The 25,619-nt window shown below is 59.3% G+C and overlaps 1 protein-coding gene across 6 annotated transcripts in view; it reads right to left on the reverse strand.

Annotated features, from left to right (window-relative positions):
* The window catches only part of RGS3 (regulator of G protein signaling 3), a 111,581-nt gene that overhangs the window by 60,117 nt on the left and 25,845 nt on the right, over positions 1-25,619 (reverse strand). For 2 of the 6 annotated variants that reach the window (XM_071574380.1, XM_071574383.1), the window contains 7 exons: positions 20,824-21,105; positions 17,735-17,816; positions 16,970-17,075; positions 16,360-16,696; positions 15,259-15,298; positions 10,811-10,998; positions 7,155-7,238 (listed from right to left, as the gene is read on the reverse strand). In XM_071574380.1, coding sequence (XP_071430481.1) covers positions 7,155-7,238; positions 10,811-10,998; positions 15,259-15,298; positions 16,360-16,696; positions 16,970-17,075; positions 17,735-17,816; positions 20,824-21,105 — 1,119 coding nt within the window. Of the gene's footprint in view, positions 1-7,154; positions 7,239-7,329; positions 7,418-10,810; positions 10,999-15,258; positions 15,299-16,359; positions 16,697-16,969; positions 17,076-17,734; positions 17,817-20,823; positions 21,106-25,619 lie in introns of those variants that run through there. The other 4 variants (XM_071574381.1, XM_071574382.1, XM_071574384.1 and 1 more) reach the window with 4 other exon arrangements.

Genomic DNA, 25,619 nt, shown 5'->3' on the forward strand with positions numbered 1-25,619 from the left:
ATTTTTTGTCCCAAGATTATCAGCACAGAATTCACATGCTCAGGAAGGAGCTGAAATGCTCAGTCAGGCTCTGATGAAGACAAACCCCCAGACCTGCCAAAAGGAGCTCCATGGTGAAGGCTTTAGTTGCCAACCTTGCCCCTGCCTTATCTGAACCAAATATTCTTCTACCATGAACATCAGAGGGCTGAGCAGGCACTGAAACCTCAAGGGGTCACAGGCCAAGCCTCAGACACTCAGCAAGCAGTGACTGTGCAGAGGGAAATGTTCCAAGCAGGGGAAGAGGAGGATAGTAAGAGGGAGTGAAGAAGGGACAGAGTAAGTGGGACTAGTGTGGTGGAGAGAGGAGTTGAGTGGTGTTCTCATCCAGATTAAAGTGTCTAAAAAAGGCTGAAAACAAGAGCTTGAAACACCTGTCCCAGGGAGTAGGGTTTGGGTCAAGCCTTTGTGTTGGCCAAATTCCCACAAACCAGGGAGCTGGAGATCCTGTCCCAGGACAGCAGTGCTGGAAACTGTAAGTGCAGCACTTGGGAAGAGAGACAGGGGGAGAGAAGAAAGCTTCCTGCTCTGCAGAGAAGAACATCAGCCTGGGCATGCTGGCCCATGTCCTCCAGGCTCTGCAGAGCTCAGGGGGGACCCCAGACCGTGTCAGAAGGGCAGAATGGAGAGCTGAGAAGGAGGTGAGCATGGCCCACACTGTGCAGGCACCTCAGAGCTTTGGAAAGGTGCCTCCAGGTCCATGAGAGATGAGTGGACAAGGCCAAGGCCACGCTGGACACCTCGTGCACTGTCGCTGGTTCCTCTGGCACTCCCCAGGCTGGAGGGACCTCAGGAGAGCAGAAAAGCGGGAACTGCAACAAAGTCTAGACAGGATGTGATTAAGGCCTGAGTAAGGATTGCCCCAGAGGTAAGGTCAGGGAAAGGACAGGTCCTGGCAAGCCTCCAGAGGGATAGGTTGGCTCCTTCAGGAGAAGGGAGAGAGTTTGCTGAGGGACAAGGATGTGGCGCCTGGTGTGGAAACTGCCACAGGGAGAAGAGTCTGGGGTTTGGGGGAAAAGAAAAGCAGGACCTCCATCTCCAGCCCCTGCACCCAGAGCCTCCTCTCTCGAGCCACTCAGCCACAGCAGAGCAAGAACATGCAGAGAGCAGCCCTGCATCCCACGGGAGCCCAGCTGGAGAGAGGCTGCGTGGGAAGAGCAGCGGGAAAATGGGAAACCACATGGAGTGAGGAAGAAAGGACTGACTGGAAACAAGACAGTCTGTCCAGGTAGCAGAGAAGGCTGGAGAGGGGAAGAACTCAAGGCCAGCAAAGAGGGAAGTCAGAGCCCTCATGCACCAGGGGAAGCCCCATTATGTCCAGGCCATTCTGGGTCTTCCTGGACTCCAGAAGTTCAGGTTCTCTCCCTCACAGCCCATCAGGGCCAGAGCAGCCCCCCTGCTCTGCTGGAGAAGGGCAGGCTGGCTTTCCAGAGGGACCTGCACTGATCCCTCAAGGCCCCACCGAGCCTGCCATGGCCCTGCCACCCACTCAGACAGGAGAGAGTAAGTGGAACAGGGCTTGCCAGGGCTTCCCAGGGCTTCCCTCTCCCCTTCCCAGGGGCCAGGGCTGATGTCCCAGGAGCTGCTCTACTGCCAGCCCCAGCCCCCAGGGCTCAGCACCATGGGCTGTTTCCAGGCACCACTTCTAGTTTCTCACTCTGCTCACTCACTCACTCCTGCCTTGCCCCTCTGCCAGGCTCGCCCAGACAGCACAGCCCTGGGGCATGGCATTCCCAAAGGCTGGCTCAGACTGCTGGGCAGCACCCAGCACCCTGCCCAGCACCCAGCACCCTGCCCAGCACCCAGCACCCTGCCCTGGCACACAGCACCCTGCTCAGCACACAGCACCCTGCCCTGGCACCCAGCACCCTGCCCTGGCACACAGCACCCTGCCCTGGCACCCAGCACCCTGCCCAGCACCCAGCACCCTGCCCTGGCACACAGCACCCTGCTCAGCACACAGCACCCTGCCCTGGCACCCAGCACCCTGCCCTGGCACCCAGCACCCTGCCCAGCACCCAGCACCCTGCCCTGGCACCCAGCACCCTGCCCTGGCACCCAGCACCCTGCTCAGCACACAGCACCCTGCCCTGGCACCCAGCACCCTGCCCTGGCACACAGCACCCTGCCCTGGCACACAGCACCCTGCCCAGCACCCAGCACCCTGCCCAGCACCCAGCACCCTGCCCTGGCACACAGCACCCTGCTCAGCACACAGCACCCTGCCCTGGCACCCAGCACCCTGCCCTGGCACCCAGCACCCTGCCCAGCACCCAGCACCCTGCCCTGGCACCCAGAACCCTGCCCTGGCACCCAGCACCCTGCCCAGCCCAGCACACAGCACCCTGCCCAGCACCCAGCACCCTGCCCAGCACCCTGCCCTGCCCTGGCACCCAGCACCCTGCCCTGGCACACAGCACCCTGCCCAGCCCAGCACCCAGCACCCTGCCCAGCACCCTGCCCAGCACCCTGCCTTGCACACAGCACCCAGCACCCTGCCCGGCACACAGCACCCTGCCTAGCACCCAGAACCTGCCCTGCCCAGCACCCAGCACCCTGCCCTGGCACCCAGCACCCTGCCCTGGCACACAGCACCCTGCCCAGCCCAGCACACAGCACCCTGCCCAGCACCCAGCACCCTGCCCAGCACCCTGCCCTGCCCTTGCACCCAGCACCCTGCCCTGGCACACAGCACCCTGCCCAGCCCAGCACCCAGCACCCTGCCCAGCACCCTGCCCAGCACCCAGCACCCTGCCCAGCACCCTGCCTTGCACACAGCACCCAGCACCCTGCCTGGCACACAGCACCCTGCCTAGCACCCAGAACCTGCCCTGCCCAGCACACAGCACCCTGCCCTGGCACCCAGCACCCTGCCCTGGCACACAGCACCCTGCCCAGCCCAGCACCCAGCACCCTGCCCTGGCACACAGCACCCTGCCCAGCACACAGCACCCTGCCCAGCCCAGCACACAGCACCCTGCCCTGGCACACAGCACCCTGCCCTGCCCAGCACACAGCACCCTGCCCTGGCACACAGCACCCTGCCCAGCACACAGCACCCTGCCTAGCCCAGCACACAGCACCCTTCCCTGGCACACAGCACCCTGCCCTGGCACACAGCACCCAGCACCCTGCCCAGCACACAGCACCCTGCCCTGGCACACAGCACCCTGCCCAGCACCCAGCACCCAGCACCCTGCCCTGGCACACAGCACCCTGCCCAGCACACAGCACCCTGCCCAGCACACAGCACCCTGCCCTGGCACACAGCACCCTGCCCAGCACACAGCACCCTGCCCTGGCACACAGCACCCTGCTCAGCATACAGCACCCTGCCCAGCACACAGCACCCTGCCCTGGCACACAGCACCCTGCCTAGCCCAGCACACAGCACTCTGTCCAGCACCCAGCACCCTGCCCAGCACACAGCACCCTGCCCAGCACACAGCACCCAGCACCCTGCCCAGCACACAGCACCCTGCCCAGCCCAGCACCCAGCACCCTGCTCAGCACACAGCACCCTGCCCAGTCCAGCACCCAGCACCCTGCCCAGCACACAGCACCCAGCACCCTGCTCAGCACACAGCACCCTGCCTATCCCAGCACCCAGCACCCTGCCCAGCACACAGCACCCTGCCCAGCACCCAGCACCCAGCACCCTGCCCAGCACACAGCACCCTGCCCTGGCACACAGCACCCTGCCCAGCACACAGCACCCTGCCCTGGCACACAGCACCCTGCCTGGCACACAGCACCCTGCCCTGGCACACAGCACCCTGCCCAGCACCCAGCACCCTGCCCAGCACCCAGCACCCTGCCCAGCGCACAGCACCCTGCCTAGCCCAGCACACAGCACCCTGCCCTGGCACACAGCACCCTGCCCTGCCCAGCACACAGCACCCTGCCCAGCCCAGCACCCTGCCCAGCACACAGCACCCTGCCCTGGCACACAGCACCCTGCCCTGCCCAGCACACAGCACCCTGCCCAGCCCAGCACCCTGCCCAGCACACAGCACCCTGCCCTGGCACACAGCACCCTGCCCTGCCCAGCACACAGCACCCTGCCCAGCCCAGCACACAGCACCCTGCCCTGCCCAGCACCCTGCCTAGCCCAGCACCCAGCACCCTGCCCAGCACACAGCACCCTGCCCAGCACACAGCACCCTGCCCAGCCCAGCACACAGCACCCTGCCCTGCCCAGCACCCTGCCTAGCCCAGCACCCAGCACCCTGCCCAGCACACAGCACCCTGCCCAGCACACAGCACCCTGCCCTGGCACACAGCACCCTGCCCAGCACACAGCACCCTGCCTAGCCCAGCACACAGCACCCTGCCCAGCCCAGCACACAGCACCCTGCCCTGCCCAGCACCCTGCCTAGCCCAGCACCCAGCACCCTGCCCAGCACACTGCACCCTACCTAGCCCAGCACCCAGCACCCAGCCCAGCACACAGCAACCTGCCCAGCACCCTGCCCAGCCCTGGCACCAGCTCCAGTGGCAAATCCTCTTCCAGCCTCACACTCATCCCCAGGGCATCACAGAATCACAGAATCATAGAATGGATTGGGTTGGAAAAGACCTCCCAGATCATCAAGTCCAGCCCTTGGTCCAACTCCAGTCCCTTTACCAGATCATGGCACTCAGTGCCATGGCCAAGCTCAGCTGAAAAACCTCCAGGGATGGGGAACCCACCCCCTCTCTGGGCAGCCCATTCCAATCCCTGAGCACTCTCTCTGCAAAGAATTTCTTTCTGCTCTCCAACTTCAATTTCCCCTGGCAGACCTTGAGCCCATCGTGCCCCCTTGTCCTATTGCTGAGTGCCTGGGAGAAGAGACCAACCCCCACCTGGCCAGAACTTCCCTTCAGGCAGTTCCAGACAGTGCTGAGGTCACCTCTGAGCCTCTTCTTCTCCAGGCTGAACACCCCCAGCTCCCTCAGCCTCTCCCCACAGCACTTGTGCTTCAGTCCCTTCTCCAGCCTTGTTGCTTTTCTCTTCTCCCTTGGGTTGGAAGAGACCTCTGAGATCATCAAGTCCAACCCTTGGGCCAACTCCAGTCCCTTTACCAGATCATGCCACTCAGTGCCACGGCCAAGCTCAGATGAAAAACCTCCAGGGATGGGGAATCCACCCCCTCTCTGGGCAGCCCATTCCAATCCCTGAGCACTCTCTCTGCAAAGAATTTTCTTCTGCTCTGCAACTTCAATTTCCCCTGGCAGAGCTTGAGCCTGTGCTCCCCATCAAAGCAAGCAGAGCCCTTTCCCTGAGACCTTCTCCTGCTGGTCCTGCCCACAGCCAGGTCTCTGATGTGGAGACAGAGCAGCACCTCTGCTCCAAACACTCCTGGCCTGGGGTTTTCCATCACCTCCACACACACACACACACGCTCTGCCCCGGCTGCAAACAGCATTAATTACCCATAATTGTCCCACATTCAGCTGCTACTGAGATGTCTGAGCTGAAGGCAAACCCCTCCACACCACACAGAGAAGCTCCCTGAGGTCAGTTGGCCTCTGAATTCCCAAGCCTTCCAGCACAGCTGTGCCACACAACCAGGTGTTCCCCTGGTTCTCCCTCCTGCAGGTGCCCTGGGCAGCACAGGGCAGCAGGACTGCCAGGGCAAGTTATTCACCACTTAGTGCCAAGCTTCCTAATCAATCAATAAATCACATAATTTTTTGTGCACTTTGATGTACTTTTTGGGTGGTTCAGGTCAAAGCCAGGGGTAAATTACACATTGAGAACCAGAGAGAGGAGTCACTTAACACAATCCTGTACTGGTTTGAACTGGCCAGTGATGGGAGGTGGCTCTGGGGTTCTGCTCTTGGCCACCCACAAGGTGCTGCTACCCAGAAACTGAGATTAGTGAAGTAAAACTTCCTTTACAGATCTGTGAGGATGACATTTTGTTACTGCAACCAAATTCAACCCAAAATTACCCTGTACAGTGGGGAGATTCTCTGAAACTACCCCAAAAGAAACCAGTGAGCAAGGCATGGGTGGGCTCTGCCAGCTGCTGCCTCCTCTCTCCCACATTCCAGGGATTTGCAGGCTGTGCAGTTGGATGCCAGTGAAGGCAGCAGAAAATGTGATGAACACACCCAAACTCTGCCAGTCTGGCTGGTGAAAGCTGTCACAGCACAAGTGCAGCATGAAGCCAAAGCTCCACTGACTCCCTGGATTTCTAACAGTCACATGGCAGAAAGGCTGGAGTAAGAAGAGAGGAATGTGGGCATGACATGTGACCTGTTTCAGGAACTAAATTTCAGAAACCCCCTGCAAATTCTCTGTCTAGTTCTAGTTCTAAGTTGTGGGCTCTCCTTCCCCAGAGATATTGCAAAGCCATCTGGACACAACCCTGAGTGACTGTTCCAGGACATCCTGCCTGAGCAGGGAGGTGGGACTGGATCACCTCCAGAGGTCCCTTCCAGCCTCAACCATTCTATCATTTGCTTCTCTAACCTGGTACAAAACCTCCTTCAAGTCCCTCCTCCTGAGTCTGCTGAGCTGCCACTGATGTGTATTTACCATGTGCAGTTTCCCCTCTGTGAGCCCAAAGGAAGACAAGAACAAAAGTTCATTTCTAGTATAAAAGAGTTTTGATACTTAGTTTATCCTACAATTAACTGACAAGTTTTCCCAAGCAGCATATTAATACAATTACTGCACAATTAAGCATTTCCCTTCTCAATGTAATAAGACATCCCTTCCAGTCCCTTCTCAAAGTCCCTTCCAGTGCCTAAAGGGGCTCCAGGAGAGCTGGAGAGGGACTTGGGACAAGGGATGGAGGGACAGGACACAGGGAATGGCTTCCCACTACCAGAGGGCAGGAATAGATGGGATATTGGGAAGGAATTCTTGTCTATGAGGGTGGGCAGGCCCTGGCACAGGTTGGGCAGAGAAACTGTGGCTGCCCCATCCCTGGGAGTGTCCAGGGCCAGGTTGGACAGGGCTTGGAGCAACCTGGGCTGGTGGGAGGTGTCCCTGCCCATGGCAGGGAACAAGATGAGCTTTAATCTCCCTTCCACTCACCCCACTGTGATTCTGTGATTCAGTTTCCTACCCAGGCCTGCAGGAGAGCAGGTTTCAAGAGCTCAGACAGCACAAAGAGCCTTACCTGTGTGGTCCTCTTCCTGCTCTCGTGGAGCAGCAGCTCCTCTGACAGCAGCAGAGTCCTGGCAGGGTTGCAAAGGTCGAGGGGCTGTGTTTAAAGGCAAAAAAGAAAAGAAAATGAAAGAAACACTCAACTCTTCCACCAGCAGTGTGGTTTGGCAGAAGAACTTTCCACCCACCAAACCCACTTTGTCTTCAAGCTGTAATTCACCCATGGAGAAGCCACCCCACATTATGCTCAGAAGGACTCAAAGGCTGCAGTCCAGCTACATGGGAAAGCAAAGCCTGACACTCACACCCACGTCAGCCCCAGCTGTGAAAAGACAACCAGCCCTCCCCTCTGCACAGGCACGGGGTGGTTATGGGTGTCTGTCAGCAGGAAACACAACCACAGTGGTGGCACTGCAGGTTCTCATGGCCCTCAGGCACAAAGAGTTCATAGACTCACAGAATGGATTGGGTTGGAAAAGACCTCCAAGATCATCAAGTCCAACCCTTGATCCAACCCCACTGAGATCATCAAAGTCCAACCCTTGATCCAACCCCACTGTGATCACCAGCCCAGGGCACGGAGTGCCCTGGGCTGGTGATCACAGTGGGGTTGGATCAAGACATGGTGGATTCTCACTCAGTGCCACATCCATAGAATCACAGAATCATAGAATGGATTGGGTTGGGAAAGACCTCCCAGATCATCAAGTCCAACCCTTGGTCCAACTCCAGTCCCTTTACCAGATCATGGCACTCAGTGCCATGGCCAAGCTCAGGTTAAAAACCTCCAGGGATGGGGAATCCACCCCCTCTCTGGGCAGCCCATTCCAATCCCTGAGCACTCTCTCTGCAAAGAATTTCTTTCTGATCTCCAGCTTCAATTTCCCCAGTCACACACCACCAGTTCTGATGGTATGGATTATTAAAGCAATTCGAAGAATTCCTGCCCCTTCTCTCCCCACCCACCACCTTCTCTATGGAATTCTGGAGAACAGCACAGGTTCAGGTGCCTGAGTGCAGAACAAACCCTGCACAGCCAGCCCAGGACCATCCCCAGGAGCAGCACAGCCAGTGGGAACAGGACCTGCACAGGGCCTTGAGGTAGGAGACAGTGCAAAGGAAAAACCACCTCCTGAAGTGGCAGGAACACCCCAGTCTCAACCCAAGGCAAGTCTGGGGAGTAAGGAAGCAGAAGTGCCAGTTGTGTTCCTGCCAAAAGCTGACCTTGCCCTGCCAAGGCTGGTGAACACACTGGGGACATGGGGACATGGGGAGGGTGGAGGTGAGCACAGCCCTGCCCCAGCACCAGCCCAGCCTCACAGTGCCCCAGCACCAGCCCAGCCCCACAGTGCCCCAGCACCAGCCCAGCGCAGCCCCACAGTGCCCCAGCACCAGCCCAGCCCCACAGTGCCCCAGCACCAGCCCAGCCCCACAGTGCCCCAGCACCAGTCCAGCCCCACACTGCCCCAGCACCAGCCCAGCCCAGCCCCACACTGCCCCAGCACCAGCCCCACAGTGTCCCCAGCACCAGCCCAGCCCCACAGTGCCCCCAGTACCAGCCCAGCCTCACAGTGCCCCCAGTACCAGCCCAGCCCCACAGTGCCCCCAGTACCAGCCCAGCCCCACAGTGCCCCAGCACCAGCCCAGCCCCACAGTGCCCCAGCACCAGCCCAGCGCAGCCCCACAGTGCCCCAGCACCAGCCCAGCCCAGCCCCACACTGCCCCAGCACCAGCCCAGCCCAGCCCCACACTGCCCCAGCACCAGCCCCACAGTGCCCCAGCACCAGCCCAGCCCAGCCCCACACTGCCCCAGCACCAGCCCAGCCCAGCCCCACACTGCCCCAGCACCAGCCCCACAGTGTCCCCAGCACCAGCCCAGCCCCACAGTGCCCCCAGTACCAGCCCAGCCTCACAGTGCCCCCAGTACCAGCCCAGCCCCACAGTGCCCCCAGTACCAGCCCAGCCCCACAGTGCCCCAGCGCCAGCCCAGCCCCACAGTGCCCCAGCACCAGCCCAGCCCCACAGTGCCCTCAGCAACAGCCCAGCCCCACACTGCCACCAGCACCAGCCCAGCCCAGCCCCACAGTGCCCTCAGCACCAGCCCAGCCCCACACTGCCAGCCCAGTCCCCACACTGCCCCCAGCACCAGCCCAGCCCAGCCCCACACTGCCCTCAGCACCAGCCCAGCCCCACACTGCCCCAGCATCAGCCCAGCCCCACAGTGTCCCCAGCACCAGTCCAGCCCCTTACAGTGCCCTCAGCACCAGCCCAGCCTTACAGTGCCCTCAGCACCAGCCCAGCCCCACACTGCCCCAGCACCAGCCCAGCCCCACACTGCCCTCAGCACCAGCCCAGCCCCACACTGCCCCAGCACCAGCCCAGCCCCACACTGCCCTCAGCACCAGCCCAGCCCCACACTGCCCCAGCACCAGCCCAGCCTTACAGTGCCCTCAGCACCAGCCCAGCCCCACACTGCCCCAGCACCAGCCCAGCCCCACACTGCCACCCCAGCCCCACAGTGCCCCAGCACCAGCCCAGCCCCACACTGCCCCAGCACCAGCCCAGCCCCACACTGCCCCCAGCACCAGCCCAGCCCCACAGTGCCCTCAGCACCAGCCCAGCCCCACACTGTCCCAGCACCAGCCCAGCCCCACAGTACCCTCAGCGCCAGCCCAGCCCCACAGTACCCTCAGCACCAGCCCAGCCCCACACTGCCCCAGCATCAGCCCAGCCCAGCCCCACAGTGTCCCCAGCACCAGCCCAGCCCCACACTGCCCCAGCACCAGTCCAGCCCCACACTGCCCCAGCATCAGCCCAGCACCACAGTGCCCCCAGCATCAGCCCAGCCCCACACTGCCCCAGCACCAGCCCAGCCCCACACTGCCACCAGCAGCAGCCCAGCCCCACAGTGCCCCCAGGCAGGCCCCTGGCTCAGGCTGGAGTGCCAGCAAACACAGCCCATGGTTCCAGCCCAAAGGAAGTCACCAGTGTGGGCTGAGGTGACAGTGCCACTGATGCTGGGGAGGATGGAGGGTTCCCCTCCAGCTCAGAGGTGAAGGGATTCAGCAGCACTGTACAAAAACATGGGGATCAGGGGAGGTTTCCTGAGGTTCTGGCCACACAAAGGACAAGATGAAGGTCCCACAAGGAGTTAGAGCTACTACCACCACATTCAGGGCTGTTTTCTGCAAACAGCTCATGGAACTGGGGAGGCAGAACATTCCCTGCCAAGCCCTCAGTGCTCTGGATCCTCGTCCACAATTTCAGTGCTGACCTCCAGCTAAACTAAACCCCCTTCACTTGCCCTATAAGGACAGCACAAAGAACCCTTGGGAAGGAACCACACTAGTCTGCAGCTCCAGAGTTGGTTGCTGAAGCCCAGGAGCTGAGACACCTTCTGACTCAAACAAGCACCAAGAACCAGATTTGAAAGCTGAAAAGGGAAAATATCCACAGAGAATCACTTGGGCAGGACACAATTCCCTTTGAGACAGTCCCCAGCACTGTGCTGAGCACAGCCAGCTCCAGAGGAGACCTGAGGAGGACAGGGATCCTTGTATTCATGGAAGATGCGAAAGAGAACCACCTTGCATGGCAGCCTGGCCTCCACCTGCCCTGCTGGGCACTGCCCACACCAGCTCAGTAACTCCTCCCCTCCAGGGGTCTCACCTGCACAAAGATGGGGAACACCAGCACCTTGGGGGCCAGGGTGACGTAGGTGCCATAGGAGTGTGGCATGTGTGGCCTCACAATGGTGCAGTTCTGGTAGTTCCCGTAGCTCTTCATCGTCTGCACAGTCTTCATCAGCCTGGATTTCCTCCCTGACCCCGTGTGGGATTTCCCCTTGGAGCCATTCCCTGGATGGACAGAGAGAAACTCAGAATGAGGAGGGAGCTCCTGCATCGCTCTGCCCGCTGCCAGCTCAGGTTCTGCTCTCCCAGGCTGGAGCAGGGCATGGAAAACCTCCAGGGAATAGCTGGAGCCCAGAGCTGCAGGGACAGTCATCTCTCTGCTCTCAGAGTTTCCCAGGGACTCATGAAACAACAGCACTGATTTCCTTTTTCCTCATGCAAAACAAGATGTCCCTTTGTGTTTCTGCCCAAGAGCTGCTCACTCGCTGGACAAGGAGTTCACCAGACCCCACCAGCAGCACAGACACATCTGTGTCCATGAAAACAGGACCCCAGGGAAGTCACAGCAAGCCCTGCTTCAGGCCAGCACATCCCTCAAGGTGTTCTCCCCCTCCACTCTGCCCTCATGAGTCCCCTCCTTCAGAGCTGCCTCCAGGTCAGGGCAACACAGGAAGGAGGAACACAGGAAGGAGGTGAAACTGTTGGAGAAAATCCAGAGGAGGCCAAAGATGCTCCAAGGGCTGGAGCCCCTCTGCTCTGGAGCCAGGCTGGGAGAGCTGGGGGGGCTCACCTGGAGAAGAGAAGGCTCCAGGAAGACCTGAGAACCCCTTCCAGAGCCTAAAGGGGCACCAGAAGAGCTGGAGAGGGACTTGGGACAAGGGATGGAGGGACAGGACAAGGGGAATGGCTTCCCATGGACAGAGTGCAGGGTCAGATGGGATATTGGGAAGGAATTCTTGGCTGTGAGGGTGGGCAGGCCCTGGCCCAGGTTGCCCAGAGAAGCTGTGGCTGCCCCATCCCTGGAAGTGTCCCAGGCCAGGCTGGACAGGGCTTGGAGCATCCTGGGCTGGTGGGAGGTGTCCCTGCCCATGGCAGGGGGTGGAATGGGATGATCTTCAAGGTCTCTTCCAACCCCAGCCAGCCTGTGATTCTGTGATGATTTGGTCCCATGAGTGCAGCCCTGGGACATGGGGAGCTCTGGAGATGCTTTGCTGGACAGAAACTCCCCTTTTCCCAGCACCAGCACCATGAGGTGGGAGCTGGTCCTGCAGGCACAGCTGGCCCTGGGCACCCAGAGGGTTTGGTGGGTGATCTGCTGCAGGCAGCACTGCTAAGGGCAGCTTTGTGTGTCCTCCTCCCCAAATCCATCCCACAGAGCCAGGATGTGGCCAAAACATGGGACCAGAACCAGTGAGGAGCTGCCGAGCTGCTGCCCATGGGGCTGTTCTGCTCTCAGGTGTGCTGGGAAATATTTCCCATTAATGGCATTAATCCCTTGGGCCCAGAGGCATCAGCTTTTTCTGGTGACCCCAAACACAGTGTTGGCCATCCCTGGTGTCCCCAGGCCCACAGTGCACATCTCTGCCTCCACACAGACCTCCATCACCACAGCAGGAGGACCTGCCCCTCTGTGGAGAGAAAATGGGACAGGTCTGTCCTCCCAGACCACGTCCTGCTGGACACCAGCAACCTGTGCTCTCCCAAATCTCACAGGCAGCAACTCCAACATGAACTGAATGTCTCTCTAACCCAAAATTCATGTCTTCTTCAAAAGAAGCTGCACTGGAAAACCAAAATCAAAATCTTTCCTTCCTTCCTCCTTCCTGTAGCTGCTGAACTGAACCAGCTCAGGTCCTGCAGGCAGACCCCTCCCCTGGGATTTAACCCATGCAGGTTTGAAGCTGGAGCACTCACCCATTCTCCTCCACAGGGATGTCTCAGGAACAGCTCCCTGAGACCCCCAGCACCCCTCCTTCCCTCCCTCCAGCCCCTCGGGAGCTCCTGCTCCCACCACAGCAGCTTCCTGCCCTTTTCTGGGACACCCACAACCTTCCCAAGCAGAAATGAGCCCAAACACTCCTGACCACGGCTCAGGGCACAGAAGGGCTCGTGCAAAGCAAACAAATGAACTGCCCACCATTACATATCCCATTAGGTATTAGGAAACAGTGCATTTTCTCTCAGATAAAGGCAGCAGAGCCAGCCAGCACTGGGCTGGGGAGCCAACCTGGCTGTTCACTGCTGGCTGCAGCAGCTGCTCTGCAGGGGGGGACCCTCAGGACCTAAAAGGTTGTTTCCACCTCTAAGTTCATTAATCCTGACATTTTCCCTCTTCCCTTTTTCATGGTTGCACTGCCAGATAAAATCACAGCACGAGAGACAGCTCAACACAGGGCACATCCAACCTGCCTGGGCTCTTCAGCATCTGCTTTTCCTCTTGTCCCTGAATCACCTCATTCTATCAGAGGAATCCATTCCCTGCACAGGTCCTGGTTTGCCCCCAGCCAGCCCCAGGGGTCAGCTCCTGTCACAGGGTGACTGCGGGCAGTGCTGCTGCACTTCAGCCCTGCTCAGCTGAACCTTCCTCCCTCCGGAGGCTTAACATTAAATAGCTAAAAACAATCCATGAAAATCCAAAATTTCTTAGGGGAAGAGGCCCAAGTCTTTCAAATTCCACCCCACTGTAAGAACAAGGCCCCATAGTCCAGCTCATCTTTTCCCAGGATTCACAAACAGCAGGAAAGAGCAGCAATTATCCATGGAACAAAACAAGTGTGGAAAATGCCCCTGGCTGCAGAGCTCCAGGGCTGGAGCACAGGGAGCTTGGCCCCACACTGCTCCCTCCTGCTGCTCAGCACCCCAGCACAGCCTTGCCAGCCCCACACTTTGCTTTCTACAGGCACTGCCCCACCTTTAGAGACAGCACAAAGTCTTCCAGCTGTGCCCTCACCAGAGAGGGATTGCTGAGGGACAGACATTCCTGCAAGATCCCAACGAGAAGCTCAGCTCTTCCATGGCCATGCAGCTCATCCACACAGGTCAGGGTGCAAGCACAGCCTCCCAGAGCTCCCAAAGCAGTGAGCAGACAGCAGGTATTTCCACATGGACCTGGATTCCTCAGCCCTGTCACACACTCAGCCCACCCCTCCCACAAGCCCACCCATCCCTGGTGCCCCAGGAAGACCCAGCAGATCTCTTACAGGTATGTTTTATGCCATGAGTTCATGTTTCAAAGGGGTTTTGAGGAGAGCTGGTCCAGAGACTGCCAGAGATGTTGCAGCAGCCCAGGGCATGAGCATTGCCCAAATCTGGCACAACAACCTGCACTATGATTGTGCCAATGTGAGTCATGGCCATGCTCTCTCCTCAGGACTGAAGGGAACCTCAAATGAGGGATTAGCCCCCCAGCAAGGCACCATGAAGGAGAAGGAAACACGTCATGGACGGGCCCACAGGCACATGTGGGGAACCACAGCTCTCAGCACTTTCACACTTGGTGCTTTCATCCTGCCCCTGGTGGAAAGTCCCCACCTCCAGCCCTCTGGGAGCTCCCACACACCTTCCCATCACGAGGTGAGAAGCTGAGCTCTCCTCTGGGCTCAGGGGGGGGAAAGATGATCCCATCCAAAAGCCCCAGACTTCTGCTGCTGTCCTGAAAATGTGAGGGACTCCATGGCAGGGCTAAGAGCAAGGATTTGACAGTGCCAGAAAGCTCAGCAGCATTCCCAGCACATGGACAACTTAGAATCATAGAATCACAGAATGGATTGGGTTGGAAAAGACCTACGAGATCATCAAGTCCAACCCTTGGTCCAACTCCAGTCCCTTTACCAGATCATGGCACTCAGTGCCACGGCCAAGCTCAGCTGAAAAACCTCCAGGGATGGGGAATCCACCCCCTCTCTGGGCAGTCCATTCCAATGCCTGAGCACTCTCTCTGCAAAGAATTGTTTTCTACTCTCCAATTTCCCCTGGCAGAGCTTGAGCCCATCGTGCCCCCTTGTCCTATTGCTGAGTGCCTGGGAGAAGAGACCAACCCCCAGCTGGCCAGAACTTCCCTTCAGGCAGTTCCAGACAGTGCTGAGGTCACCTCTGAGCCTCCTCTTCTCCAGGCTGAACACCCCCAGCTCCCTCAGCCTCTCCCCACAGCACTTGTGCTCCAGTCCCTTCTCCAGCCTCGTTGCTCTTCTCAGTTGGGTTGGAAGAGACCTCTGAGATCACCAAGTCCAACCCTTGATCCAACCCCACTGTGATCACCAGCCCAGGGCACAGAGTGCCCTGGGCTGGTGATCACAGTGAGGTTGGATCAAGACATGTTGGATTCTCTGTCCCTGGAGGTGTTTCGGAGGACACTCAGTGCCACATCCAGTCCCTTCTCCAGCCTCGTTGCTCTTCTCTGGCCCCGCTCCAGCCCCTCAATCTCTTTCCTCAACTGAGGGGCCCAGAACTGAACACAACACTCAAGGTGTGGCCTCACCAACTTACCCACAGTGGTGTTGTCCTCTTGGTATACAGGCCTCAGCAGCTGTAAGACACAACCAGACAGGACACAGTCACCTGCAGCAGGACTGAGGTGGAATTACACAACCAACTTCAAACTCTAACACACCAAACCCAGCAAAAGCCAAAGCACTTCAGAGAGGGCAAAATCCTTTTTGCCCCATTGCCAGCAGAAAATGAGAGCAATGACTTGCCCCATGGTCTGTGCAGCAGAAACACTGCCCAAATCCTTCCCATATCCCAGGAGTCAGCTCTGAGGGGAGGCAGCAGGTCACACAGAATCATGGAATATTCTGAGCTGGAAGGGACCCCCAAGGACCATCCAGTCCAACCCCTGGCCCTGCACAGACACCCCAGCAATCCCACCCTGTCCCTCAGAGTGTTGTCCAGACACTCCTGGAGCTCTGGCAGCCTTGGGGCTGTGCCCACTGCCCTGGGGAGCCTGGTCGGTGCCCACCACCCTCTGGGGGAAGAGCCTTTCCCTGAGATCCAACCTGACCCTGCCCTGGCACAGCTCCAGCCATTCCCTGGGTGCTGTCCCTGCCTTGGCACAGCTCCAGCCATTCCCTGGGTGCTGTCCCTGCCCTGACACAGCTCCAGCCATTCCCTGGGTGCTGTCCCTGCCTTGGCACAGCTCCAGCCATTCCCTGGGTGCTGTCCCTGCCCTGGCACAGCTCCAGCCATTCCCTGGGGGCTGTCCCTGCCCTGGCACAGCTCCAGCCATTCCCTGGGTGCTGTCCCTGCCCTGGCACAGCTCCAGCCATTCCCTGGGTGCTGTCCCTTCCCTGGCACAGCTCCAGCCATTCCCTGGGTGCTGCCCCTGCTCTGGCACAGCTCCAGCCATTCCCTGGGTTGCTGTCCCTGCTCACACAGAGCAGAGGTCGGAGCTGTCCCTCCCCAGCCCTACAGTATAGCGGGAAATATTCTGGGAAAACAGTGAAAGCTGCACCAAGGGGCACAGGTGTGGCTCGTACAGGTGGCACATGCTCTTGGCAAACACTCAGAGATGCTGGTACAGCCGAGCCAGAGAGGCTCCAGCACACCCAGCCCGCGGGCACACACAGCCCCCAGCGTGGGCAGCCCTACCTGGCTGCCGGGGTTCAGGGGCGTCAGGATGATGTAGTTCTGGTCCGAGGCGGAGGGCACCCTGGGCAGGGCTGGCAGCGTGCTCGGGCCCCGCTTGCCCAGCTCCGTGTACCTGTCCCAGCCGTCGAGCAGGAGCCGGTCGCTGCCGTCGCACAGGACGTGGCAGCTGCGGCGCTGCTCGGGTGGCACGGCGGGGCAGCTCTTCTCGCGCTTGCTGGGCGGGCACTGCAGGTCGTAGGCGGACTTGCAGGATGCCCTGCGCATCATGCCCTCGTGGCCCGGCTTCACCTGCGGGACGAGCCTCCACACCAGCAGGATGATCTCCGTGGGGCAGTTCCTGCCAGACACGGGGCAGCTCAGAGGTGGGGCAGCAGGGAGAGGCACCCACGCCACTCTGCCAGGCACGGGTCCTGCAGAACTCCCTCCCTCTGCCCCTGCCCCTGTCCTCGCTCCCCACCCCTGCATCCTTTTTCTGCTCCAGAAAATCCTTCCCCAGTGTCCTGCATCCCTCAGAGCCTTTCCCTTCCTCACAGCTCCTGCTGCTCCACCTCGGGCTCCCTCCAAGCGCCTCTCCCAGCGCCCTGCGCTGCAGTTTGGGGGAAATACTCACCGGATTTCATGAGCCAACTCCACACATTTCCAGTGCTCTACAGGCTGCTCATTGAGCTGCAGCACCGTGTCGAGCTGCTGCAGACCTGCCTTCTCTGCTGGGCCACCTGCAGGAGACAAATTCCAGTCACCTGCTGGACAGGGAGCTGAGCTGAAGTGGGAAGAGAAGCGCTGGGGCTTGGAGACACCTCACAGCTTGTACCACTCACTCCTCCATACCCCATCTGTTCCTCTGGAAATACAGTTGGGGCCGGGTGAGCTGGAGCTTCACCTTCCTGTTTGCTCACACACACCCAGCACCAGGACAGAGCCATAAATGCTCTCCCAGAGCTACTATTTGAACTTCCATGTTTCCTGGGATGCAGTGGGGAGCACCAGGATACAATGGAGACACCAAGTCCATCCCACAGGTCCACAGCAAGAGGATCTACACCAGCCACTGAGGGTTCCCACAAGCCCTGTGTCCTGTCTGACCCTCCCCAATCCCACATGCTTTCCACAGATCTCCCAACCAGCTGGACAGTTCTCAGGTTGGAAAGGGAAGGGAACAAAATCTCTGCAAATTACTGCAGAACACTGGCAGAAAAATGGCACAGTGTAAACCCAGTGGCCTCTGACCTCATTAGAGGCAACAGAGAATTCATTAAGTGAAGTTTCTTAGAGGTAACCAGAGTCCTGCATGGTGTGGGAGCTTCAGAATCACAGGAAGTAAAAAAGGAGCAGAGTCATTCAAACCAAGAGGCACAAACATGATCAGATCCCTTACCAGAGTCCACAGCCTGCACACGGACTGGGGAGTCACAGCAGATGGTGAAGCCAAAGCCATCACTGCCTCGAGGGATGGTGATCTGGGGGGAGACACCAGAGCCTGGTCAGTGGGAAGGAGCCACCCCCACCCACACTGCCCCAATGCCTCTGGAAATGCAGGGACACGGCATTTCCCCCATGGAAGAGAGATATTGAGCCATTGCAGAGGGACAGAGAAGGGATATGAAGATGGGGAAGGGCCTGGAGGGGCAGCGAGTGAGGGCACTGAGGGCACTTGGGGTGTTCAGCTGGAGAAGAGGAGACGGAGGGGAGACCTCAGTGCAGGGACAACTTCCTGGGCAGGGGCAGAGGAGGGGCAGGCACTGATCTCTGCTCTGTGGGGACCAGGGACAGCACCCAGGGAATGGCTGGAGCTGTGCCAGGGCAGGGACAGCACCCAGGGAATGGCTGGAGCTGTGCCAGGGCAGGGACAGCCCCCAGGGAATGGCTGGAGCTGTGCCAGGGCAGGGGCAGCACCCAGGGAATGGCTGGAGCTGTGCCAGGGCAGGGACAGCACCCAGGGAATGGCCGGAGCTGTGCCAGGGCAGGGACAGCACCCAGGGAATGGCTGGAGCTGTGCCAGGGCAGGGTCAGGTTGGATCTCAGGGAAAGGCTCTTCCCCCAGAGGGTGGTGGGCACTGACAAGGCTCCCCAGGGCAGTGGGCACGGCCCCAAGGCTGCCAGAGCTCCAGGAGGGTTTGGATGATGCTCTGGGGCACAGGGTGTGACTCTTGACTCCTGTGCAGGGCTGAGGGTTGGACTGGATGACCCTTGTGAGTCCCTTCCAACTCAGCATATTCTGGGATTCTGTGATTGGAGAAGGAACTGCCATGGGGAAGGGCTGTCACTGGCACCCTCATGGACAGTGGGTCTCTCCCTGCTGCAGCCAAAGGGAGGTGGAAGAGGTGCTAAAAAGCAATGCCAAATCCAGCCAAAATGCAATGCCAAATCTATGGAATGCCACAAAAGGAATGTGAAGTGAACACACACAAGTCTCTGCTCCCAACTCTTGCAAGTGTAAGGAAAGCTCTGATAAGCCATTAGAAAGCAAAACCTGGCACTGTGGCTCTGACACCGATTTTTGACACGACTTCTCTAAGCAAGACACTTCAAGCTTTCAATTCCTGTTGGGTAATACAGGACCAGCAGCTCTCCCCTGCTCCAGAGGGGGCTGTGAGGCTCGGCACGCTCTGTCCTCTGGGCATCTGTGCTGGCACAGGCTCCACTTGCCTCACCCCCTGCCCTGGGCTGAGTGTTTTCCCTCTCTGAGTTTGGAGGGGATGGATGATGTGCTGATTTAGGCTCGTTCCTGCTCCTGATTCGAGGAGCATTGAGCTTATTAATGAAATTGTACTCATTTTTTGACGTTGGCTTCCAGCAGCAGCTCAGCATGACAGATCCTGTAAATACCTGATTAGCCCCCAGGACGTTACTCAAGATGCTTGTTTTACTGACAGAGAAAAGAAAACTGAAAAGCCAACATCTGACCTGTACTATTCTGAGAACAAGGAGTGAGAGAGAAGACAAGGAATCCAGCAGAAGCTGCCAAGGAGCAGATCTGGTTCCTCGCTCCTTTACAAAAGCAGGGAGCTTTCATTTCCCTGCATCTTCTCCCTGCTTGATGGCTCAGCATAAAATCAGCTCCAAAAGAGAAACTGGCTTTGCCTGGCAGGATCAAACACAGGTTCAGTCCCACTACACTGAGTCCTTTTCTCTCTGGAATCCATTGGATCCTTGAGCAGGTGGCTCTGAACTTCTGAACCACCTCCCAGCTCAGCCCAAGCAGGAGCTGGACTCGGTGATCCCTGTGCGTCCCTTCCAGCTCAGGATATTCTGTAGCCTGTGATTCCATCTCCACTGCCAAGCCAGGGCATGTGAGCTCTGCAGCACCTCAGGAGCCAGCCCAGCATCTCTCCCACCACGGACACTCCACAGACCCTTCCCAGCCCTGAACTTTGAGGTCTGCCATTCCTTCTACTGAATCTGGATAGTTGTTGTCCCCCACCAACAGAGACCCCTTCCCTGTGCCACTCAAGAGCAGCTTCTCCCTGCTGATGGATCCTTTCCCTCAGCTCCCACCACCACAGCCATCACAGCCAGTCGATTTTTTGCCAGTTTTTGTTGCTGTCCCCTAAACAAAGAACTCGGAGTGTCTGGCATAAGCTGGGAGGAGGGTGGTGGCAGGTGGGGAGAGACTCCAGCCCACAGAGGCTCGTTGTACCCAAACTTTGTCCAAAAAGTGCAGAAGAAATTGTCAAAACAGAGCCTTGAGAGGGTTTAAGACACAAACCAGAGTCAGTGGTCACCAACAGAAGGCAGAGCAGAATTCCTGCACGGGATGGCCACTACAGCCCCAGCAAGAATTGGGCAGTTTGGGTTAAGCTGCTGCTTTTGCAAGGCCAAATATTGACTGTTCCCCACAGCAGCTTCAGCTGAACCTGAGAGATGAGCACAGGAGTGCAGGGAGAAGCTGAGGCTGAGCTGGGAATCCCAACCCACACCACAGAGGGAAAAACTGTTCATCAGGGCAGGAGACTGGGATGTGCACATGGGAAACCATCACCTGGCATTGCACACCAGGCAGGTCCAAGAGACCTGGAGCTTCTCCAGAGCACAGAAAGCTACTCCTCAGAAAGCAAATTGCTGTTGGCTCCCAGATACACTGAGACAACTTAAAAGCAGACAGCAGCAGCCTGCTGTGCCTGCCTGTCCTCTGATGAGGGGGAAATGAAGACACCTTGCAACTTCATTCTGTTGCTGTCACCACGCCGCCTGCAAGTTGCACAGTAAAGGTATTTTTGCATTTAAATAAAATATATTTAAAAATAGCCCTCTCTCCCCATTTCTGCACTGCAGCAGCAGGCAGAGATCAGCCACAGACACACACCCATATTCCCAATATTATCACGACAGCAAGGGGGACACCCCAGAAGCAGCACACACCCAGAGCCCAGCAGTGGTAAGAAAACCCAGAGACACTGCTACACTGCTGCCAGGGTGCCAGGCACGCTGCCAGGCTGGCACAGGGCCCTCCCCGGGGGTACCCACCTGCCTGTATCTGCGCTCCGAGCACACCTTGCAGAGTCCATTGAAGCGGTTCATGGCTGGAGAGCCCCCAAGCACCAGCAGCCCATCCAAGTGCTGTTCCCCTGTAATCCCAAGCTCCAGGTCTCTTCCCGAGCGTGGGACAAGCCCCAGGCAGAGTGGCATGACCGCCCATGGGAACCCAGCTCCCGAGAAGAATGGCAGGAAGCCACCTTTCACCTCCCCGGCCCCTGCCTGCGCCGTGTGCCGCGCCACGATAAGCCAGAGGCTTCCTGAAAACCCTCGCTGACAAGGAGGGGGGAGAGTTTTATATTAAAATTCCTGTCAACTATTTAGTATTCCCCAGTCCCTGCTCTGTTGATGTGGCTTTTGTTCCCGTGGCATGGAGCACTTTGTGTTATTGCAACGTTCTCACAAACACTTTGGAGGATGTTCGAGCGGCGTTTCACAGGCACTGCTGTGGGAGCTTCACTCCACTCAACAGGCCACTCACACTCATAAAACATAACAGGTTTGGGGCTTTTTAAAAAAAAAAAAAGAAAAAGCAGAGTTTGTTTCTGAAAGCACAGCCCCAGAGGATATGCACATCCCAATGCTTTGTGCTCATACGGACATGGAGCGGGAAGCAGAGAGGTCAACTCAGCTGCAGCCATGGTGGAATTTGGGAATTAAAGACAAGAGAAACTCTTAGAAGAGCCAGCAGCAGGGCACAGAGAGGGCACAGAGAGGGCACAGAGAGGGCACATGGCAGGGCACATGGCAGGACACACGGCAGGGCACACAGAGAGGGCACACAGAGAGGGCACACAGAGAGGGCACACAGAGAAGGCACACAGCAAGGCACATGGCAGGGCACACGGCAGGGCACATGGTAGGGCACATGGCAGGGCACATGGCAGGGCACGCGGCAGGGCACGCGGCAGGGCACACAGCAGGGCACAGAGAGGGCACACAGTAGGGCACACACCAGGGCACACGGCAGGGCACACAGCAGGGCATACGGCAGGGCACAGAGAGGGCACACAGCAGAGCACATGGCAGGGCACACAGCAGGGCACAGAGTGGGCACATGGCAGGGCACATGGCAGGGCACATGGAAGGGCACATGGAAGGGCACATGGCAGGGCACAGAGAGGGCACACGGCAGGGCACATGGCAGGGCACAGAGAGGGCACATGGTAGGGCACATGGCAGGGCACATGGCAGGGCACGCGGCAGGGCACGCGGCAGGGCACACAGCAGGGCACAGAGAGGGCACACAGTAGGGCACACACCAGGGCACACGGCAGGGCACACAGCAGGGCATACGGCAGGGCACAGAGAGGGCACACAGCAGAGCACATGGCAGGGCACACAGCAGGGCACAGAGTGGGCACATGGCAGGGCACATGGCAGGGCACATGGAAGGGCACATGGAAGGGCACATGGCAGGGCACAGAGAGGGCACACGGCAGGGCACATGGCAGGGCACACGGCAGGGCACACAGCAGGGCACATGGTAGGGCACATGGCAGGGCACACGGCAGGGCACAGAGAGGGCACACGGCAGGGCACATGGCAGGGCACACAGCAGGGCACAGAGAGGGCACACGGCAGGGCACATGGCAGGGTACATGGCAGGGCACACAGCAGGGCACAGAGAGGGCACACAGCAGGGCACATGGCAGGGCACACGGCAGGGCACATGGCAGGGCACATGGAAGGGCACATGGAAGGGCACAGAGAGGGCACACAGCAGGGCACACAGCAGGGCACACGGCAGGGCACATGGCAGGGCACATGGCAGGGCACATGGCAGGGCACACGGCAGGGCACAGAGAGGGCACACAGCAGGGCACACGGCAGGGCACACGGCAGGGCACATGGCAGGGCACATGGAAGGGCACATGGAAGGGCACATGGAAGGGCACAGAGAGGGCACACAGCAGGGCACACGGCAGGGCACACGGCAGGGCACACGGCAGGGCACATGGAAGGGCACATGGAAGGGCACAGAGAGGGCACACAGCAGGGCACACAGCAGGGCACATGGCAGGGCACACAGCAGGACACATGGCAGGGCACATGGAAGGGCACAGAGAGGGCACACAGCAGGGCACACGGCAGGGCACATGGCAGGGCACATGGCAGGGCACACGGCAGGGCACATGGCAGGGCACACGGCAGGGCACATGGCAGGGCACACGGCAGGGCACACGGCAGGGCACATGGAAGGGCACATGGAAGGGTACAGAGAGGGCACACAGCAGGGCACACGGCAGGGCACACGGCAGGGCACATGGCAGGGCACATGGAAGGGCACATGGAAGGGCACAGAGAGGGCACACAGCAGGGCACACGGCAGGGCACATGGCAGGGCACATGGCAGGGCACATGGCAGGGCACATGGCAGGGCACATGGAAGGGCACATGGAAGGGCACAGAGAGGGCACACAGCAGGGCACACGGCAGGGCACATGGCAGGGCACACGGCAGGGCACACAGCACGGCTCAGCCTGCCCTGTGCAGCCCCACTGCCAGCATTAGGCACAACTCCTTGGAGATTGGGTTCCAACTCCAGGGAGATGGGGATCCAATGGAGAAAAAAACACCATCCACACCCCACAGGGGAATGGGAAAGGGAGAAAAGGCTGGAGGGAACCCAAACTCTGGGTTCCCTCACACAGCAGATGGGGTGGCAGGGCCAGGGGAGGCAGGGGAGGCAGCTGAGGAGCCCCAGCACTATGAGAGGACTCGCAGCGTGGTGGAGCCACTGGAAGCGCTGCCCGGGGCTGCTCCAGGAGCATCATCCCAACCAGCCACACTGCCAGGCTGGGGCCGGAGCTGGAGCTGGGAATGGGGATGGGGCTGGAGCTGGGGATGGGAATGGGGCTGGAGCTGGGGCTGGGGCTAGGGGTGGGAATGGGGCTGGAGATGGGGCTGGGAATGGGGATGGAGCCGGGGCTGGGGTTGGGGCTGGGACTGGAGCTGGAGCTGGGGCTGGGGCTGGGAATGGGAATGGAAATGGGACTGGGGCTGGGAATGGGAATGGGGCTGAGGCTGGGAAAGGGAATGGGGATGGGACTGGGAATGGGAATGGGGTTGGGACTGGGAATGGAGCTGATGCTGGGGCTGGGAATGGGAATGGGAATGGGGATGGGACTGGGAATGGGAATGGGAATGGGGCTGGGAATGGGAATGGGGCTGAGGCTGGGAAAGGGAATGGGGATGGGACTGGGAATGGGGTTGGGACTGGAAATGGGGCTGATGCTGGGGCTGGGAATGGGAATGGGAATGGGAATGGGGATGGGACTGGGAATGGGAATGGGGATGGGAATGGGAATGGGGCTGGGAATGGGAATGGGGCTGAGGCTGGGGCTGGGAATGGGAATGGGGTTGGGACTGGGACTGGGAATGGGGCTGGGAATGGGAATGGGGCTGGGACTGGAGCTGGGAATGGGAATGGGGATGGGACTGGGAATGGGGCTGGAGCTAGGGCTGGGACTGGGAATGGTGCTGGGAATGGTCCTGGGAATGGGGCAGGGAATGGGAACGGGGCTGGAAGGAGCATCAGCCTTCCTTCCCAGCCACCACCTTTCAAGTCTGCGGCGGCTGCCGCGGAGGAAGGGAGGAGAGGGGCGCTGGCTTTGTTTGTGCCGCTCCGTCCTGCGAGCGCACCGAGGGACGCGCGGGCGGAACTCGCACAGATAACTCGGCGGCCGCCGCGCCCCATTTCCCATGCAGAGCGTGTGTTTGTGTTCCCGTTTCCCATCCCTGCCTTTCCTATAAATCACTGAGGCTCCACCGTGGGCTTTTCCCTTCCCGGAGCACACGGCCCTGGAGGGAGCAGAGGAGCAGACACGGAGCCAGCCAGGGATGGTGCCAGCCTGGTGCCACTGCTCCCAGCCTGGTGCCACTACTCCAGCCTGGTGCCACTGCTCCCAGCCTGGTGCCACTGCTCCCAGCCTGGTGCCACTACTCCAGCCTGGTGCCACTACTCCAGCCTGGTGCCACTGCTCCCAGCCTGGTGCCACTGCTCCCAGCCTGGTGCCACTGCTCCCAGCCTGCTGCTTTGCCTCCATGTGGGAATATACTAGAAAACTGGTCCCTGAGGCAACGGGGAGCAAGTGTGGGGTTGGTTCAGTTCTGGGCCCTCAGTTCAGGAAAGATCTTGAGGGGTTGGAGAGGGGCCAGAGAAGAGCAATGAGGCTGGAGAAGGGACTGGAGCACAAGTGCTGTGGGGAGAGGCTGAGGGAGCTGGGGGTGTTCAGCCTGGAGAAGAGGAGGCTCAGAGGTGACCTCAGCACTGTCTGGAACTGCCTGAAGGGAAGTTCTGGCCAGCTGGGGGTTGGTCTCTTCTCCCAGGCACTCAGCAATAGGACAAGGGGGCACGATGGGCTCAAGCTCTGCCAGGGGAAATTGGAGAGCAGAAAGAAATTCTTTGCAGAGAGAGTGCTCAGGCATTGGAATGGGCTGCCCAGAGAGGGGGTGGATTCCCCATCCCTGGAGGTTTCTAAGATGAGACTGGCCGTGGCACTGAGTGCCATGATCTGGTGATCACAGTGGGGTTGGACCAAGGGTTGGACTTGATGATCTCGGAGGTCTCTTCCAACCCAACTGATTCTATGATTGGCAACCACATCACCCACGTCCACCAGGTGGGGTTGGATGGGGATAACAAATTGCCTGGAATGGCCACGGTGTGACAGGGGGTGGCACAGCTCACCTTGGCATCACCCTCACCAACACACTGTCCCTTGGCTGCTTTGCAATCTTCCCATGCAGGTTCTTGACCCCACATCTCCACAGTCCTCTCAGAC

The sequence above is a fragment of the Pithys albifrons genome, chromosome 20, assembly GCF_047495875.1.
Source record: "Pithys albifrons albifrons isolate INPA30051 chromosome 20, PitAlb_v1, whole genome shotgun sequence".
NCBI classification, from domain to species: domain Eukaryota; kingdom Metazoa; phylum Chordata; class Aves; order Passeriformes; family Thamnophilidae; genus Pithys; species Pithys albifrons.